Genomic DNA, 21,110 nt, shown 5'->3' on the forward strand with positions numbered 1-21,110 from the left:
TTAAAATCATTGTTATATTTGCCTTATATACAAATATGTACTTTAATCGCTGGTATCTGTGGTTTCAGGCGTCCGAATATGCATCATTGAGAATGTTCCAAAGCTAAATGCTCTATTTCTCGTCGGCCGTCTAGACCGATAACGAAACCTATGTCATTTGTCTCCATCGACTTGTTTCCTAAACTGCATCGCATCACCATAGGCCTTCTTAACAGCCTTTCTATCGGTGGGTTTCCTGGATTCGACCAGTTTAGCTTGATCTACGCTTTTGTCTATACCTAATGATTCTAATTTATTGGGGGGCAGCCATTGCCAAGTACGTTTCACGTCGAAAAATAGCACAAGATAAAGGATCGGTTCATGTGCATAGTTCTTCTTAAGGTTAAGGACGTCTTGTGGTGGAACAGGGAGAGGAACCCCATTGTAAATAAAGCCTTTTGGCATTTTTGGGTCGATGATTAAAGCTGGATACCATGGGTAACCTCTGTAAATAAAATAAAACATTAAATTAATAAATTTTAACAAGTTTAACAAAGACATAAGTTCAGTGTAATATGATGTAATTTATGTGACTAGAGGCGTCATTACTGACCTGCACTTTGCCCACACAAGTTGTAACGGTTCAAGCTGAATGTCGGGCTGTGCAGTTTTTACCGGCGTTTTAGATGTAGACGACCTCGTGCCTCGACCCTAAATCAAATTTATTTGTTTGAATGATATTAAATTACAAGAAATTGGTGATAAAATTATGCATATTTTTTTTGATTTACAAATATTTTACTTGGTTGTAGCTTTAGCTAACACTACGGATTGAGAATGACCATATTATTAGAATAGATTATTTTAATTCTTTTCTATAAATATACGTATTTATAGAAAACGTACGACGTGGAAATCCAAGTAAACTAATTCCACATTTTGTATCTCCCTTTAATAGTCCTGTTATATTTCCAAAATTATCATATGCAAATAATTTTACTACAAATGTATATTCCAATGAAAATATACATAAACGACTAGAAATATCTACTTTCTTATGATGCAACGGCGCAATCATTCAATGCGTGAACAAAACTATATGTCAAACATCGATTATCATAAACATTATGCAATATCAGTAATTTGTTAAATTAGTCAAACTCTATGGTTACCACTTAAGGTGGTAGCGTGATGTTTTTGATTTTTTCTAAGAAAATAATCTGCCATATTCGGAGATTAATGCGTTGTAACGTATAAATCTTTATAATATATTATGGACATAGCGTTAACACCTTAACGGGCGTGGTGGGCGGCTCGTGCGCGGCGCGGCGCTCCCGGCGACGCGGCTCGGGCCCGCTGCCCTCCACCGTCGAGTCCATCGTCTCGTTGTAGCTAGATCTATAAACATTTCAAAACTAAGTGTAGCTTTTCACCATTTTTTTTAAATTTTTATTTATTATTAATTTATAATATGTAAAATCGGTAAAATACTATTATTGTAATTTTTGCCTTTTTACTATTTATTATTTTGTAGTTATAATCCCTGTTTGATCGAAATAAATGATTTTATTATTATTATTAGTCTTAGTCTATATCAATTATAGATACAAAATATTCAACTTATTAGGTAGCAGCGATAGTCTACAGTCGAGCGATAGTATATATGGTTGCTTTGGTTTTAGTAATTTGTAAATTGCCATATTAACTTATAAAGGAGCAGTTATATCCCCCTAAAGGGGCAGATATACACAGACAGACACTTGAATTTTATTTATTTGTATAGATAATGGTAATCTAGCTTACCCGTCGCTCGAGCTGAAGGAGCAGGAGTGGTCAGACGCGTTTTCGTCATCGTAGTGCGTGCACGACGAACACGACTGCGACCACACAGAGCTGCTGCTCGAAGATCTAATAATAAAAAAACATCACATTACACATATTATTGGTTTAATTACGGCCAAGTCGACCAATAGTGTGCAAACCAAAAGTGTGTGTTTTACTGGTGGTAGGGCTTTGTGCAAGCCCGTCTGGGTAGGTACCACCCACTCATCAGATATTCTACCGCAAAACAGCAATACTTGATATTGTTGTGTTCCGGTTTGAAGGGTGAGTGAGCCAGTGTAATTACAGGCACAAGGGACATAAAATCTTAGTTCCCAAGGTTGGTGGCGCATTGGCTATAAGCGATGGTTGACATTTCTTGCAATGCCAATGTCTAAGGGCGTTTGGTGACCACTTATCATCAGGTGGCCCATATGCTCGTCCACCTTCCTATTCTATAAAAAAAAAAAAAAACATATATGCTCGCTTCATTCCCTCAATACCGAAGCACGGTCAACTTCCTAACTCGGTTAAATCCGATACAACCAATTCTGTCTGCTGCCGTGAAAGTTTTTCCAGAGACCAACCAGACAATCAGTTACAAATGTCCATATTACTATTAATATAAATGGTGATTTCAAGAACTAACCAATAAACACACTTCCTTTTGAATAAGATTCACGGCTCGATAAAATAATAATAAATTTGAAGCTACAATTTGGTAAAATTTACAAAATAGCTTTACTAATTCTGTCTTGTAAATTGTTTTGAATTAATTATTTAATCGATAGTTACCTAGATAGAGCGAGATCGCTGTCCGAGCCGACCTCTCCGGGCGGCCCGCGGTACTGTAAGAAGGACGCTCCACCCGGAACTGCGCCCTCGCCACCCATACTCCTTCAAACAAACAAAAAACAATCATAATATATAAATTTTAAATTTACGTTTTACTTTAAATTCTTTTTCTTTTCCAAACTTGTCATAACTACAAAAAACTATTGTATCATTGTTATGATCACTGACCAGTATAGAACGGCCTGTATCTAGTGATGAAATGCAATGGCTGTACATATGTCACAGCCTATTTTCTTCGAATCTACTGTACGTAGTTAAAATTTGTTACTCATACTGAGTAAGAAGACCCGATCGATCGATCACCAACATATTAAAAGCCCAAAGTAAGTAGATAAATAAGCAGACTCATTATAAAAAATATAAATATATTTTTTAAAATACATATTAAATATATTAAAATTTACTCCATTATTATTAATAGAAACTACTAAGCCTAAAATTAAAATAGTATAATATAAAATAGCGAAGCACTGAGCCTCATTCATAGAAAAGAGAAAACTTTAAAAAAAGAATATAATTCTTAAACTACATAATATTAAGCTATACACAGAGATGCATTACTTATATGGCTACATAAGGGTTATACAACATATATATATATATATATATATATATATATATATATATATATATATATATATATGTATATGTATAAGTAACTGTCTCTTATGTCTGTCTCTGTCTCTTATGTCTGTCTCTGTCTCTTATGTCTGTCTCTGTCTCACTGTCTGTCCAGATCGGATCCAGTCTGTCCAGATGGGATTGGAAAACTGTCTCTTTCTCAGCTAAACCACTGAACCCATTTTGATGAAATTGGAAATTTAGTATGAAGTAAGCTTGAACCGCAATGAAGGACAAAGGCTACTTATTATATACCAATATATATAGAATAATGTATATATTATTTTCTAATATACTTATGGTAGATGAATTGTTAATGTTTTCTTGGAGATATTCTTGCATTAACGTGACAATGACTTATATTATTATGATACCTAAAAACATCAGGAGATGACACGGACTTATCTTTGTCCTGTTTCCTCGGTCTGCCGCGTCCTTTCTTCCTGGGAGAAGTCTCCAAGTTCGTCCGGCCCATGCTGGCTGATAATGTAGGCAATGACGCTATAACATTTGGTTACAAAACAGTTTAAAGAAAAATGTAAAATTTGTCATATAGAATTAGTCGAAATCCATTTTTTTCATATTTTGACTACTAACCATTTTATATAAGGTTTCTGGTTCCATGATGCAGGTACAACTCTGTGCTACCCCCATTTTTTTATAGAATAGGAAGGCGGACGAGCATGTGGGCCACCTGATGGTCACCAACGCCATAGACATTGGCATTGTAAAAAATGTTAACCATCGCTTACATCACCAATGCGCCACCAACCTTGGGAACTAAGATGTTATGTCCCTTGTGCCTGTAATTACACTAGCTCACTCACCCTTCAAACTTGAACACAACAATACCAAGTACTGCTGAATATCTGATGAGTGGGTGGTACTTATCCAGACGAGCGTGCACAAAGCTCTAGCACCAGTGTTTTTACCAGTATTTTTTAATACCCCCTTTAAAGCAATACCTCCTATTCACCCTCAATAAAACTCGCCTAAATATTTATTGTATACCTATAACAAGATAGTTTACTAATTCCACCAACCTTATACATAATCGTAAAAAGAGACAAATTGGGCAGGAACGACTTTAGGACTTTCATCGCTATACTGCTTGTTTAGTGTTGAGCTATTTTTTTTTAAATTATACGCATTTACCAAATTGTGTACCACTTTTGTTATATATGAAATGAGATGATGACTATTTTGACCATAAAATAAAGGTGAAATATTACCATCAGATCCAAAGCTTTTAGGCGGCGTTGCTAACGTAGACGGCGTAACTAACAAAGTCGGCTTTCTTAGACTTCCCAGCAGCCCTAGAACTATAACATATATATGATTTTATAAATTGTATTTGTCACATCAAACTGTTTAGCATTAGTTATTTTAACATATGAACAATAATTTTGTATCTCGAGCATAATTAATTATAAAAATTATTTTAAAAAAAAATATCATGTTTACATTTTACATTTTAAAAGAAATAAAAAACAAAAAAATATATTTTCAGTAGAAACAGTTTCATTTGTTTCTATATTGTTTATCTAATAAATTAAATGTTAAATCGATATAGATGCTCGATCAATAAGTATATAAATCTGCTGACTGTTGACAAAAAAAACGTGACATTATATCGTAGCTCACCGGGCGTGTCAGGTTGCTTTGGAGGCGACTTTTCAGGAGTAGCCAATTTTTGCGTGCGTTCCACACTCTTCCTGGTCACAAGGGGTGTTTCGGAATCTGTCGTCGGGGTGTCTGAATAATAATAAAAAAATGACAATCTACTTAAATCACTTAACTGTCGAACGGTATTAAATTTCAAAGCAATAAAATGTTTCCAATCAGCGTGCAGATGGAATCTTAAAAATGACTCGCTAATGACATGATTTTAGGCCAAGGTAACAAAAAGGTAACAAATTTTAACAGGCTAATCATCGATTTTAATAATATCTACAAAATGCTCAATAATATGATTAACAATAAGAAAGTGTCAAACGAAGCTCTTATAATTGATATTTTTAATGATAATTTGAATCAGTTTCGTAAAAAAATATCTTTTTTTTTTCTCTCAATAATAATGTATAAATTTTTGTTTTTAACATCCTTTTCTTTATGTATAAATGTACATCTTACTTTTGTTTGCTTTTAATCAAATATAATATATATTTTTTTTAATATTCTCAGATATTTATATTTTATTCATTTTATACCAATCAAGTGATAATTTTATAATAATTTAATTGTTAATGTCTTTTCTATTGTTATATTTTGATTTTTGAATTATTTTTTGTTAACTCGAAATGTTGATATATTTTGCAACTTACTGCAACTGTAATTTAGGAGACACTCGATTTGTATAACGTCATGTTTAAAGACTCAATTGTATTTATTAGTGTACTTCTTGTTGGTGTTGATATTATATTAAATAAATAAAGTATATATGAGACAGCCCACTGCACGTAGGCGCGCACGCACCGCGGTCGCGCGCGCGCGCGGCGGGCCGGCCGCGCCCGCGCCGCCCCCGCCGCCCGCGCCCCCTGCCGCGCCCCGTCCACCAGTTGCGGTTGGCCTTGCTCGCCGCCCGCGCCGGCGACGCGCGCTGCAACCGCGGACAGTCACACAGGGCACGCATACACTCGCGCTCGTTAGGCCACGTAACGAAACCCTACCTCACGCTAGTAAACGGGTGTGTACGTGTTCGTTCTCGTTATCCCCGCGAGAGTTAACGAGAACATTTGATTCGTGCGACCAATCGACTCGCGCCCGTGAGGTGAGACGTGACGTGACCAGGCGAGACGTGAGAGAGCGAGGTGAGACGAAAGCTCCATATGGACACTCACTTTTGGCCTGTCTCGTAATGTCTCAGCGAGTGTATACGGCCGGCATAAATGTCAATTTCAACATTATATAAATTAAAAAATTCTATATACATTTATACTTAGAAAAGAATCCAATGACTATAAATTTTAGATTTCGTACATCGATAATGTAACAAATTTAAAATATTTATTTTACCGTATTAGTATCCTCATCTGTGTCCCTGTTAACACTCGTATTGCGTCGTTCACTTCGCGCTACGGACGCACCTCGCTCGCTGCGAGTGTCTGCAATAACGAATAGCATTACATTAATATTATTCAATTAAAAAATATAATTTAAATAAACTATTAAGCTTTAAACTATGGCTTCGTTGTTGCTAGACCTGGGTGTTGCAATCTATCTATACCTTATTCCAATCGACGAAGGAATTAAGATAAAAATCTTAGATTTACATATTTTATGCGATTTGCTAATGGCTCCGCTAAAATAGTTCTAACTTAGTATATATTTATTTATAATACATCGCTATTCCACTTAACACTTATATCCACTTCAATCTCGATTCAAAACAAAATTATTTATTTGTTGTATACTTCTCTTGTGGTTGGATTTTTTTTATATAAAATTGGAACTTTTTCCGAACAATTTATTATTTATTTAATTAATAATCATAGTTTGTGGTTGACCACATCAGCGTACATTTCCCAGGAGAGTTGGAGTCAGCTTGGCCACCGGGCGTAAAGGCTTAGCAAATTTTTTTTTCTCGTAATATCATAAAACACACTTTCTTTTTTTGTTTCTCGCTGGAAAAACACATTTATGTGTTTCCCCCACCTCAATGGGGGTATGTAAAAAACCAGCGGTACCCACTCCGTCTTGTCGGGGGACGTCACGGGATCGCTTGCGCATACTACCGTGCCGTCCCGACGGTTGGCCCGCTTCTGCGGGCCTCCAAATCCTAGGGGGTACTCGGGGTACAGAGACCCCCTGGCCCCGGCGACACTCACGGCGGGAGGAGAAGATGCGCATAGCGCCGACGTTTTCTCCCCGGTCTTCTTCGGCGAAGCGGGTCAGCGGAGGCACTCTCCTCGCGCTCCCGCTTTGCGGCCTCCTTCTGCGACATGACATTTTCGTAGAAGGAGACCATCTCCATCCAGCATCTTTCGCTACCAAGCATGGCATTTATCACGCTCGGCAGCGAAAGGTCTCCACCGATTAAAGTCGCCAGGGAAAGGCGCTGAGGCCCCCAAGCGGCTCACTCCATCAGAGTGTGGCATGCCGTGACCGTAGGCGCACCACACTCGTGGCAGGAGTGCGTTACCTCCCGCCTAACTATTCCGTGCAGGTACTTACCGAAGCACCCATGTCCAGTAAGCACCTGAGTCAGTCTGAAGGTCAGTGTGCCGCCTTTTCTCGTTAATCATAAAACACACTGCGCCAACCCCAAATGTACATAAGAATAAGCGACTGATTTATAATCAATACGTAAGCATGTAAGTATGAGTGTATGACATCATCAATAAGCAAATGAACAACACGTCACCGGCGGTGTGCTCGCTGTCGCTGCTGGAGCGCCGCCCGCCACGCCGCGGCTTTTCGACCGCAGCCTCTTCCGCACTGTCGGCGACCGCCTCCCCCGCGCCCGCCAGCTCCACCATGCCGGCTTCGATGACGTCACGACGCGCTTGGCGGAATATAATGGCGCACTGCTCTCGCATTTTTATTCCAGCTCTGGTAACAGACATCATTTTTTAATCAGTTATATAAATATATTAAAGTTTTATTTGTATGTATGTACGTAATTTTGCATGATTGTGAAAAATAAAGACAAAAGTGCTCATCAAAATATGTACACTCTAATTTATTTACTTTTTTCCAAATATAATGAAGGTAGGCATCACGCCATTCCCTTCCAGTCAACCTAAGTTGATTATAATGTAGAGCAAAAACAAAAAGGGAAAAACAAAACGAATTGCCTCCATTAAGGGACAAAACAATTTGACTCCACACACAGATATTGTTATATATATTATAATGCGTTTATAATCGTTTTTTTAACGACTTCTTCCACACAGCTTCAGACAAATATTAGCAAAGGAGGAACAATTATGGAAAAACGTGGAGCTTTTGTATTAAACATTGCTGTTGGTGCTATTGACCTTGACGTCACCTAACAGGTTAAGAGACCGAAAACTGAGACACAGCCGGGAAAAGGGGATACCCCGTCAGGGCACTGTCTCCAAGAGTTCACGCCTCAGATTCGAACATTGTCCGAGTGGTGGTTGGGTAATGTATAAAAATATGCAAACATTAAACTTAATACAAATCTTATAATAATGACGTCATTATTTACTTACTTGTAGAACACGGTGTCCTTGTTGTTGTACGTGAGACAATTATCGATCATGAGTTGAAAATCAGTCTCGACTTCGTCTATCGTCTTGTAAGAGCCTTTGTCTAATTTCTTTCCCATCGTGCTCAAATCCATTGGATTTTTCACTATTGTACTATAATCTGGTACCTACAAAGAATATTGTATGATAAGTTAACATTCATTCGAGTGTTAATTAACATCCATTAGAATTGATAGCCAAGAATATTTAAAAAAGTTAACGGTTTCCACTAAATCTGATGAACGATTGCAAGTGTCAATAAAGTGTGCCTAGTGCGACTTTTTCATTTATTCGATAGCGTTGACGTTAACTAACATTTGTATGTAATTCCGATTATTGTCACTAGACGGCGCTGTCTTCGTTCTATATAAATTGCAGTTAACTCGCACTAGGTACAGTATCATGTACTAAGTATTAATGATTACTATTATACACATAGGCGGTACCTCGAGCGGGTCGACGGGCTCGCTGAACACGTCGCTGAGGTCGGCGAGGCGCAGCAGGCGCAGCAGCTTGTGCAGCGCGGCGCGCTCGGGCCGCAGCGAGTGCAGCACGCAGCGCTCGCACACGCGCGTGTACTCCGCCTTCATGCGCTCGCGCTTGCGCACCAGCTCGCACAGTAGCCTGCGGACCGGACAGCACCACATCACCGCACCACTCGCGACTATTTTCTACTTATTTAAATATCGTCTAATATGTCTAATATTCCTTGCCTTAAGGACATTTATGATGAAAAAAAAAAACTAAGGTTTCCTTTTAATTTTAACCATTATTAGAAAATTACAATAACTTAAATGTAATAGGACCAGACCGACAATTTCCTATACAACTATACAACATACATTAATGCAATTTGTATCAATGGCTCGGCCAAAACTACTGAGGCTAGTAGGCAATATGAAAATAGTATAGTAAGTTGAGTATCATATCAATCAGATTAGTAATTTTGTTTGAATTTTAATTAGACAAAAACAATACATACATATTATAAATAATATTTAAGCGTTTTTATTTATATTTGTATTGTCTATAAATAGAACATACCTTGCTCTTTCCAAATCTTGCCGTATTCTCTGCCAGTACTTCAACTGGTTGCACAATTCTCTTATATTGACCGTACCATCTTGAATACCTCTGCTACCTGCGATTATTACATAAGTACGACATTACTACAATTTTCTTAAAATTCATCAACCAAATGGAGAAAAAGACTAATGGAGTGTTCTGTATATTTAAACTCTCTGTAACTGTATCATAGCACAGAATTATCCACTATCAGCACAAGTCGTCATCTTTTTACAGTATTGATTGAAATTTTTAAAAAGAGGTGATCAGAAACTATATAAGTCATAGCGAAATGCTTTGTAGAAAATAATTTGTGATGCGACTATTTCGGGCACTTAGAATCGGAATTATACTTATCGCTCCCATAATGAAAGTTTTCGACATTATCGATAGCTACAATTAGTTAGCAGGGGAGGTGTCTTTTTCATTACAAACCGTCCGCTCTTAGGCGTAAGATAGGTTATATTTTATTGCACACTGTCTGCTTTACAGATGTCGACGGTGTCCCAAGCCGAGGTTCGGCCTCACAGGAGGTACCCCTCAGTATACGCTTACTCTGACCCTATAAGTGAGCTCCCAACATCCCTCCGAGTATTTTAGGACTCGCGCCCCGGTGACGCTGTCGAGACCATTTGGGCAAACGGCTACAATCGATTCGAAAAAAAAGGGGAAGGTACCCCTCCGGACCGACCGTGGTGGCTGGTGAGGCTCTGCAGGCGGCGCAGCAGCGGCACGCCGTTGCGGCTGTGGCGCTTGAGCGTCCAGTAGGCCAGCAGGCGCTTCATGAGCGCGGCGCGCGCGGCGGGCGGCCCGTGCGCCAGCTGCGCGATCTCCGCCACGCGCTCGGCCGGCAGCGTCGGCACCAGCACCACCGGCGCCCACGTGCGCTTCAGCGCCAGCACGCGCCGCGCCTGCACACACGCACAGGCTGTCGTATTGGTTGCACTCCGACCGATTAGGCCGTGCCAATTCAAGGTCAGACTTGTCGTTATATTTTATCCTCCCATTGAAATTGATTATACACATGTTCGGAGGGTTAATGCCAATACTCGAGCACGTAACGCCGAGTACAATGTCAACGTTATTTGGTAGGTCTGAGAGGCACTCGAGGTTTTTCATTTTCGATCAGTAGACGCATAGAATAAAAAAATACTATATTTAGCTCATACGACACCCACGAGATAGCCGAGTGGTTCTCGTGTACGCTACGACACAATAAATTATTATTCCATTTTTTATTCAAAGGGCAATTTAATGTTAACCGGGATGATCGTTGCGTTTAAACCGTTACTATGCGAGAACTGCGACGAAAGCAATTTTCACTGTAAAAAGTTAAAATATAAATTGCGAAACTTGACGACAATTTTAATTGCATTAATAATAATAAAAATATAGCGAAGCTATGAAAGAACGGTATATATAAATAAATAATATAAAAAGTTATACCTGTTTTATTTTTTCCCGGCCTTTCATTCTTACCGCTGATAAATCTGTGGATTTATTTTCACCTTCAGATTCCTGCGCTCGTCTCTCCTGCAACAATATGTGCAAACAGATTGAAATTTAAAGGTTCTTATTTCTTGCAATTGAGAGTTTACGTTTATGAGTATGCCTTTTTTATCGCGGGGATATTAATTTACGCAGATATCAATTATTATTACCTGCAATATATGAGCTGGGGTATGTGTATCGCAATATGCCATTTTTGCGACTTGCACTGGTTGGCTAGGGTCCCGCCCTGAACCGGCCGCTTCCATTTTCATATATAAACTGGAATATGAAAATATATAAACATTATTTAAAACACAATATATATATAAATTGGAGGTATTCGTCGAAAACAACCCTCCGACCAAACCACTGAGCCGCTTCACACGATCTCCTTTTTAATATGAACTACAAGGTATATAAAAGGACTTAATTATATAAACACTTGTTATAAAATGGGTTTCTACAATTTATAATTTATTATCTAAGACCAACGAAGCAATGTTAATTAATAATTTCATAAACTTGTCTAGAATCGTAATTTTTAACTCACTCTTTATTAAAATAATTCATATTGAATAATATATGCCTATTGCTCTAGATTTTAAGAATTTATTCTATATCTGACTACTCAATAGATCTCGGAAGAGCCTTCTTATATAGAGTTCATAAGGTAACGAGAGGCGAGGCACCGACCCGGCCTGCTGCGCGCAGGTGACGTGGAAGGCGGAGTAGCAGTTGCTGCGGTGGCACTGGATGCAGGCGCCCGCGCCGCGCTGCTTGCACACCATGCACTGCAGCTTCCAGCGCGCCGCCGGGATCGTCTCGATCGAGTCTGCAACCCGCCGCAGCGACATGTGTTAGGTAAGTGGACTGCCAAGGACAATCTTACGGTAAGTGGTCATCATCGTCATCACCATTAACTATCCTTTACGTCGTCAATGCGCGACCAACCTTGGGAACTAAGATGTTATGTCCCTTGAGTAGTTACACTGGCTCATTCACCCTTCAAACCAGAACAGAACAATGCTAAGTATTGCAGTATAGAGGTAGAATATATGATGAGCGATACCTACCCAGATGGGCTGGCACAAAGCATTATGATGTACATTTTGTGAAAACAATGACGTATTACTAACCGATAGGCTCCAAGAAGACTGTGTTAGCGAAACGTACTTCAGGTATCCAAAGGGCACAAACTACATGAGCCCATGTACCTTGATCCGTCTGTTTGAAAGCTCCTGAAAAATATATATTTTGTATTAAGATGTGATAATGTCTTACTGACTCTATTTCCTCACTCTCATAGTCCAGTGTGACAATAAATCAAGAGGTCGGGCACGGGATTATAACACTGCTATCTTTCCAACTAACATTTTCTGACAGAATTTTTTAAACCAATAACTTTAACTGCCCGTTAACGAAAACGAACCTCATAAAGTGAGACCAACAGAGATAAAAGAGAGAGGTCACTAGGCCAATGGGACTTAACATTACATTAAAATATACACACAATGCAGAGCAAATGGTCCAACAGCCCGGGCTAATACCATTCATACATGTGCTAATAAAAAAAGTTATGTTTTGTCTTATCGGGGGAAACATCACGAGAAAAACTACTCATGTTTTTTTTTTTTTTTATAGAATAGGAAGGTGGACGAGCATATGGGCCACCTGATGGTAAGTGGTCACCAAACGCCCTTAGACATTGGCATTGTAAGAAATGTCAACCATCGCTTATAGCCAATGCGCCACCAACCTTGGGACCTAAGATTTTATGTCCCTTGCGCCTGTAATTACACTGGCTCACTCACCCTTCAAACCGGAACACAACAATATCAAGTATTGCTGTTTTGCGGTAGAATATCTGATGAGTGGGTGGTACCTACCCAGACGAGCTTGCACAAAGCCCTACCACCAGTATGTGGTATGTCCACTAATACGCAATAGAACAGTCTCCTATAATACTCTCCAAATAGTGAAGTATTTCCACACTTAAATAGAATTGAATCCGAAGCTATAATTATGTACTATTAGAAATTTAATTAGCATGATATAAATATAATTTATAGCCTAAAGCGCTCAGGAATAATATAGCTTTCTACTAGTGAAATCATTTATGGAATTGAATAGTTATTTCCGAAGATTACCCCGTACAAACAAACTTAAAATCTTATTATAATATTAGTGTAGATTACCTCCTGTGTTGGGACATAAGACGCAATTTACTAGACGTGAAGGTGACTGTAAGCATCGCCTGCATAGCCATTGCCCTTCTGGAATGTATGGTACCTGTAAGAATTATTTTTCCAATCATTAATATATCTTTACAAATAATTAAATTTGCATTTCAACGACTGCGGCTAACTTCAAGACAGATTAGCTAACTGCGCAGGACATATTATGGTGCATAAGTGTTTTGTGCACTCATATTATTATAGTGCATAATATGTCTTGGTACCGATCACATCACGGCAATCCGAAACAACCAGAAAGAGTGCAGACGCAGGACCAACGGCTTTACATGCTTTCCCAAGTATAGGAATGTGAACACTTCCACCTTCCAGACTCTGAGCTGCTGCTGAGAATCTTCCACCCAAACCCAAAAACTATTTATTAGCTCGATCTGGGGTTTTGAACCCAGAACCTCAGAAACTGCAGCCGTAAACTTTCGTAACTAGATTAATGAAACAGTCAAAAAAAAAAAATCAACCAATCAAAACAAAAACAGTCTTGCAATAAACATACAATTTTATATGCAATCATATGTGAAACAAACTATATATCTATTTCAATAACAAGAGTAAAGATAAATAAGCAACTTTGACAATGAATTGGTCGAGATTCGTATTTGTGATAAATGGCTTTAAATGGTGACAAAGTTTTGGAACATTGGAAGTAAAATTAAAGTAGAAGGTGGTAAGTAGTTAGCAAAGCTATTGGAAATCACTTGGAATATGCAAATTATTTTGTTTTGTTATTTTTATTTCTTCCATTGAATAAGACTATATAGTATGACTAGAGTATATTTAGTGTTTTGTTTTACTAACCCCATAACAATCCTGATGAACGGCTAAGTTGCACATGTCACAGAATAATATAACATTTGTGTTCTGACATTCACCATCCATACAAATACAGCACACGGCATCCTCATCAACGGTTGCTGTTGTCTCCTGACCATTCTGAGTTGCCTACAGAGAATTGTTATAAAATGATATTAAATAATTTTACATGCATCTACATCTGACTACAATTTATGTCAACATTTCTCTATACATAATAAACCAGATGACAGATTATTACTCATAAAAAAACTGAATTAGTGTAATTTTACATAAAATAGTATTTTTTTCCTTTTACAGTACATATTTAGATTTATATCACAACAGCTAGAGTAGAAAAAATATTTCTGTATTTAAAGACATCAGAAGCTGAAGGTGATAAGTTGCAAATTTATAATTTTATAGAAATGAGCATCAAAATTTCAATTCTTATTTTGCGAATATTTGAACTTATGCGTGATTTTGAGATACAAATACTATGTTGTGTGATAGATAGTGTTGTTGTATTTTATATCATTAATAAAAAAATAATTATGCTAACAAAACAGATTATTGATAAATAATACGAACATATCACCTTATTCCGTCTGTTCATGTAATCAGTAAAGGCACAAATAGAAAATTAAACAGAATAGCAGATAAAATAAGCACATTTTTCATGACAATCATCAGAAAATATGTATCAGGTACGAAAATAACACCTTCAATTATGACAAAAATAAAATTTAAACTAATGTTCCATATCACATTCATCCACTCATGTCTTTATTTATAGAAAAAATAAAACAAATTACTCAATAAATAGATAAAACATTTTTATACAAAATGTGCTTATAATTGTAATGGCATACAGGAGTGTCCTAAGACACAAACATCCTGAGGAAATATGCATGAGTCTGATGAAGTTTTACAATAAATTTCCATCTCCCCACTGGAACATCTTTGAGAAATAACTGCCACTGGGACAATTACAAGATAACTGTTGTTAACTTGTTGCATTCTGTTCAACAGTAACATCCTTAATCAATAATCAATCCAGGAGTTCTTCTAGACATCGTCACCAGTACAATTATATATGCATTGAAATTCTTACTTGAAAATATGATTCCTTTTCAAGTCTATCCATCAACAATTCCAAAGTATCAACAGATACAGGTGGTAAACTCTGTTTCACTCTGTTCTTGTTAATGATAGACAGCCATGCAGTATCTTCTTCGTCCACATCATATTCAACCTCCCCGTCTAATTCTTCAGCAGACTTCTCGATAAAACGTATATAGGCATTAGGACGTGGTGGAGCATCACACACTCTTTCATTGTAATCTGGTATAAGCTGAAATTAAATTGTTTAATTATATTATTATTAGTTACCATTAATTCACACTGCTAATATTATAACATTAAATATATTTTCTTTTATAATATAACCATATAACAATAGACATTTCTATAGCAAATTTTATTAAAATTCAATTAAATAATTCTAGCTATCAAAAGTAATATATCAAAATAAATTTTACTATTTACTTTTTATTTATTAATTACTTATATAAAAAGTTAGTAGTACATACATGCCATAATTTTTTAAATATGTACTAGTAAAATCTACATTTTTTTATGAAAATAGTAAGACATTTTTTGGCTCCAAATAAATAGGTTTTAAATGATAATAATTTAGGTTTTAAACGAGTTTCTGAATATTTCTATAATAAAAAAGAACAAAATAATAAACAAAACCTCTCATGATTTTCTACCAAGGTTAATTGCATGAAAACTGGATATTTTCATCAAATTCTTTATATATTAAATAACTCAAAAATGGCTAACTTTTGAATTAGGTATTGTATGACAAATTTGGCAGCAAATGTGCTATACTTTGGGTTAAAGTACTTGCAAGGAATGTTTCTGATTTCCTATCACCAATACATTGTTTAAATGTAAACATTATCTTTAGTAAGAAATAAGATATATATGTACGTAGAAATTTATGTAGAAATAAGATATATATTGCATTGTTATTGATTAAAATAAGTATCAAAACAAACTTAAATTACCCTAAAAGTAGCTTCTGGTAATTTGACATGTGGTTCGGCTGGAGGTTCAACAAAAAGCAATGGCTTTTCCAACTCTGAATTTTTTTTTTCCCATTCTTCTAATGAAATAATTGGTAGCGGTTGGTCAATAGGAATTCTACTTATTTTACCATCAATCTCAAATTGTACAACTTTTTGAGCTTCCGCGAAAGTCAAAGCTTCTTTCGGAGGACTTTGAAGAGCAATGTCTCCAGTCGGCACCGCAGCCCGAGCTCTGCCTTTTTTGCGGTTATTAGTTACAGCAGGAGTCGCCGGTGTCGGATTGTCATGATCATAGTTAACTAAATGATATTGCAAGCCACACAAGCTTTTGTATACTTTGTCGCACTTTTCTAAAGGACATTGATACGGTGGAGGTCTTTTTTGTCGTAATTTTTTACAAAACTCCAAAACATCGAAATCTAAACCCATTGTAAGTGTTTAAAGTACAGACCAACCAAATGCCATGGCACTGTTATAAGTGATATCAATGACAGTAACAATAGACCAAATATGTGGACAGTACTACTTAGGATTTCCACTTTAAATGCACGTTTTTATAGAAAAGTGAAAGGCATATCGAAATTGATTATTGAACTAAAAAGCAAAGAACGCAGTTAAACCGACCAACTGCCAACGACAACATGAAAAATTGACATTAAGACTATATTTTTGTGTTATTGACTGTTGACTACTGAGATTTACCTTATAATCTGTGGCATGTGGTGTGATCATATTTTAATTAAAAACTCGGATAGTTTATGAATATTTCTAAAGTCAATCAAAATATATTCTATATGAATATTATTTGCATTGATGATATTTTAAGCAAAGATCAACTAAGATCAACGAATTTCATACAACATGAAGAAAAACTTTTTCTAGAAATTTCGGTACCGAAAATACTGTCACTTTTGTTCATTATCATCTGTATTTCTGCCATTCTTATTTTTATTATTCTGGAAGTGTCAAGACAATTCGTATTGTTTTTGTATTACTACTGTATAGGTATTTGATTGCGCTTTACAAATTACATCTCTGAGAGTTAATAATAACGAAAAAAGAAGAGAGAAAACTGATAAAAGATGGATATCTATGGATACCCTCCGTATCAATATAATCAACCAGATGAACTGGCCAAACAAATGTTTGCTCAGCAAGCTCTTGCCTCATCAGCTGGATATAACCGTGAGACTCCTGGACCACATCTCATGCCTGTGCCTACTGGAGCTCCGTGGAATGTTCAAAGTCTACCCTGGAGTTTGCACTCTCCTCCGAATCTAGTACAATTTACAGCGCAGACCCCTGAAGATGCGAAAATCGCACCAGTGGTACACTGTAAAAGAAAGAGCTTAGATGTTGAACCAGTAATGTAAGTATAAAAATTCAGTTATACATAAAATATTTTAATATAATAAAATATAAAAATAATAAAATATTTTTTGATATATTACTATATTGCAATTGCAAGTGCAGGAAAGTTTTCACAGTTCAAATTATAATACTATCTATTATGATAATTTGTCTTCTTATTAATCTATCTTCTTGCTAAAAAAATTTAGCTACACTGTTGGAAAAATATATTTATTTTAACACACATATATTTTTGCATTTAATAATTTAAATATATTACAAATAATTAATTTATTAATATTTTTACGATTTTAGTCCAACAAAGCAATTTATAACGGAGGAAAAAATGGCTGCACATTTAAGTGGTCTCCATATATCATCCAATTACACACAACATTCACTGGCCTCTGAAGATGTAATGGAATTGAGTGTGGAGCCAAATGTAATAAACATTAGTGAGAAATTGAAAGGTCATACAATAGTATTGTCAGAAGATTTAAAAAAAATACAAGAAGAACCCATTATACCCACCTCACTTATTGAAAGGTAGGTTTTAGAAAAGGCTTTTTTAATTTAATTATTTGTTATAGAGTTCTTTTCCTTTTATCAAGTTTATAGAAACAATTATAGAATAAGAGTTGTGAAAACCATTACTGTCTTCATTTAAAATTTATTTTTTGGCTGTTCATAAAAATTTATAAAATATTTTTTATGATGATGAACTCAGTTTTGTGTCTATCTATATTAAATAACATATCAAGTGCGGGTTCCGTTGAGCAATACTCCATGTTTTAAGCTTCTCTGTTTTAATTTTACATATATTTGAATGTTATAGACTCGAATTCACAAGTTATAACTGTATCACCGCACACAAATTGTATTTCAAAATATTTACGAAAACAAAAAGTTCTTTAAACTCTGCTCAAAGAAAACATATATCTTATGAAAACTAAGAATTTATTAAATGTATTTTGAAAAAGTGAAGATTCCTACTAATCTAGTTAAGTTTTGAAGTACTTATATATATTTTACTGAAATTTATTTCTACAAATCTATAATACAAACATTAAACAAGATAAACATAGCACATGGAATGTTCAATAAATATTTATACAACATGCACCTGCTAGCATTGATTATATCTAGCTATTGTTCTCTGATTGTGACATAGTAATGTATATGAGTAGAAATAGAACAGACTTTTACCAGACAATTTAACAGTTTAGTGTTCCTACAGTATAACATGCAATGATTATACTATAAATAATATATATTTATTGTTTGTTTGCAATAAATATAATTTTTTTTATTAAAACAATAAAATATTCAGAGCTAATCAGTCAAGTATGTGCAGTTAAAAAATTGTTGTTCATAAAAAATGTACTGACTAAGAAACAAGTACATGATCCAACACTAATTTCATTATATTAAAATAGTCTTATGTACCTATCATTCTTTTTTTACATATATACAACACACTTACATTTTTTTATAGTCAAACTTGAGTTACGCAAAATTTTTGTTATCAGTATTGACTGTTTACTAATGGTATTGAAGAGTTGTCCATGCTTACCTTCGCTGTTGTGCATGAGATCGATTATAAACACAAATGAAAAAATTTAGTTATAAACCTGGAATTCTTCTAGTCTTCTATCTACTTGGCCATCAAGGCTCTTGCAAAAGTAGGTATCATGCCGAAAATATCCTCAGATTTACATGGAAATATACCTCGCCCACAATAATGTGACCTGTAATATTAAACTTCAAAATATAAAACTGTTTCATATGTACTATGAAAGTAACTGTTTTTTTTTCTTGTAGATTACAAAAGCCTCAAATGTCCTTAGTGGTATGGAAACCTAGAGATAATATCCTAAATAACATCAAAGAAGAGAAAGAAACATCTGATGAAGATACGCCAAAAAAAAGAAATGGTGTTCTTGTTGCGGAACATTCGAGAATAGACATGGAAATGTAACTTTTCCTATGACGTATTGTACAACTGCATCATTAAGATTGTAAAGGTGATGGGAATGGTATTTTCATGAGTATGAATACAATCAAAAAGCTCTATCTAGCTTGTAATTTAAATATATAAAGTAGAACCTCGTTAAGTTGAGAAGTGAGACTCGAAATAAATCGAATTATTAAGATTCAACTTAGAAAGATTTATTGTAAATTTTCTAGTAGCAGATTTTTTTTATTCTATCCTATATGATGTTGAGATACAGACGGTGACATGAATAAAAAATGATAATTTCTCTAGACTTGGGCATGTGGTGTCTTATTCTATGCACACTCATAAAAATATGTCAGTAAAATTTTCTAAAATACTTGGTTTGTTAAATGTTTCTTTGAGCTGTGTAGATATAGCAAATAGATCAATAATATTGCTCGAGATATAGTGGTTCCTTTTTTTTCGAGTTATATTGTACATTTGTATTAAAATACCTTATAGAAAAACACCGATTATTTTGACTTGAGGGCTCAAATTTTGAACGATGTAGGCTTGAAGGGCTTTAAAGTTGTGAATGTTTTCGACGTATTAAACTTAGCTAGGTTCTAATGTAATTTTTTTTTATGTGAGAAGTAAGGGGGCAAACGAGCAGGAGGCTCACCTGATGGAAAGTGACTCCCTCTGCCCATGGACAACTGCAACACCCGAGAGCTTGTAGGTGCGTTGCCGGCCTTTAACAAATGAGTACGCTCTTCTCTTGAAGATTTCTATGTCATATCGCTTTGGAAAAGTCGCCGGTGAAAGCTGGTTCCACCGAGTGGTTGTGCAAGTAATATTATATACCCAAAATTTATACCTGTTGTCTTTACAATCTTTTAATATATTTACAGAGACACCGCTGTATAACTATTTTCTTTTTATAGAAAGAGAATTTGTATAGATGTCGACGTAGAATTTGACATTTCTTTCTCTTTTTTTGTATCTGTCACTTTTATCAACTGACTCGTTTCGTGTGCTTTATGTATATTTTTATGGAAAACATTATTTTGTATTCATAGCACAAGAAGATGAAAACAGCATTATTGTAACTGTTTTCTTGATATAACTCATAAGTAAATAAGAATCATGTTTTATGTAATTAACAAGATTGTCGCTGTAAACATTTTAACGGATACTATTATGCTATCGAAATAATAATAGAATTATAAAAAAGACGATTTTTTTTACTATCAAGTGATTTGTTTTTCCGGCTTGTCTACTATCGTTTCTATTTTTATCTCGGCAGCGAAATAGGTCTACGGTTTTTATTCAATATTTTGTTTTAATTTTTCTATAAATAAGATTTTAATATAAATTAATTTTAAGCTCTGTAATGTTTTTATCTTGTTAATATTACATTTTATATTGTATTCATTAGGTATGTAGAAGTGTTCTAAGTATGATTGATTGATGTACGAATAAAGACTATTAAATAATAATAATGTGCTTTGTTTTTAAACTTCTTCCCATTAATAAAACATTTGCACAAATTTCGGCTACGGTGGCAAATCTTAATCAATAGTCATGCTCACAGGAGATATAATGCAAATGCAGGTGTGTGTCTTAAAATGGACGCAGGCGC

At 35.5% G+C, this 21,110-nt stretch overlaps 2 protein-coding genes across 5 annotated transcripts; one reads left to right on the forward strand and one right to left on the reverse strand.

Moving 5' to 3' along the window:
* Positions 1–110: 110 nt before the first annotated feature.
* Positions 111–16,821, reverse strand: LOC126775271 (bromodomain-containing protein homolog). Of its 4 annotated transcripts, none has more exons than XM_050497086.1 (23): positions 16,162–16,821; positions 15,201–15,440; positions 14,093–14,236; positions 13,241–13,334; positions 12,182–12,283; positions 11,739–11,877; positions 11,216–11,324; positions 11,001–11,087; positions 10,246–10,465; positions 9,534–9,630; positions 8,936–9,113; positions 8,454–8,617; positions 7,640–7,827; positions 6,292–6,380; positions 5,752–5,875; positions 4,921–5,031; positions 4,509–4,598; positions 3,678–3,756; positions 2,596–2,697; positions 1,783–1,887; positions 1,272–1,377; positions 593–690; positions 111–484 (listed from the first exon to the last, which is right to left on the reverse strand). In XM_050497086.1, exons 1-23 carry the CDS (start codon positions 16,609–16,611, stop codon positions 154–156), a joined length of 3,447 nt encoding a protein of 1,148 aa, XP_050353043.1. In that variant the 5' UTR covers positions 16,612–16,821; the 3' UTR covers positions 111–153. The 4 variants fall into 4 exon arrangements, with proteins under 4 accessions (XP_050353043.1, XP_050353041.1, XP_050353042.1 ...); XM_050497084.1 differs by having other exon boundaries at positions 3,651–3,756; XM_050497085.1 differs by having other exon boundaries at positions 3,678–3,777; positions 16,162–16,820.
* Positions 16,822–17,129: 308 nt separating this feature from the next.
* LOC126775300 (uncharacterized) lies at positions 17,130–20,925 on the forward strand. Its single transcript, XM_050497134.1, has 3 exons — positions 17,130–17,551; positions 17,848–18,078; positions 19,354–20,925. Exons 1-3 carry the CDS (start codon positions 17,265–17,267, stop codon positions 19,508–19,510), a joined length of 675 nt encoding a protein of 224 aa, XP_050353091.1. The 5' UTR covers positions 17,130–17,264; the 3' UTR covers positions 19,511–20,925.
* Positions 20,926–21,110: the final 185 nt, after the last annotated feature.

The sequence above is a fragment of the Nymphalis io genome, chromosome 18 (genome assembly GCF_905147045.1).
Source record: "Nymphalis io chromosome 18, ilAglIoxx1.1, whole genome shotgun sequence".
Classification (NCBI taxonomy): domain Eukaryota; kingdom Metazoa; phylum Arthropoda; class Insecta; order Lepidoptera; family Nymphalidae; genus Nymphalis; species Nymphalis io.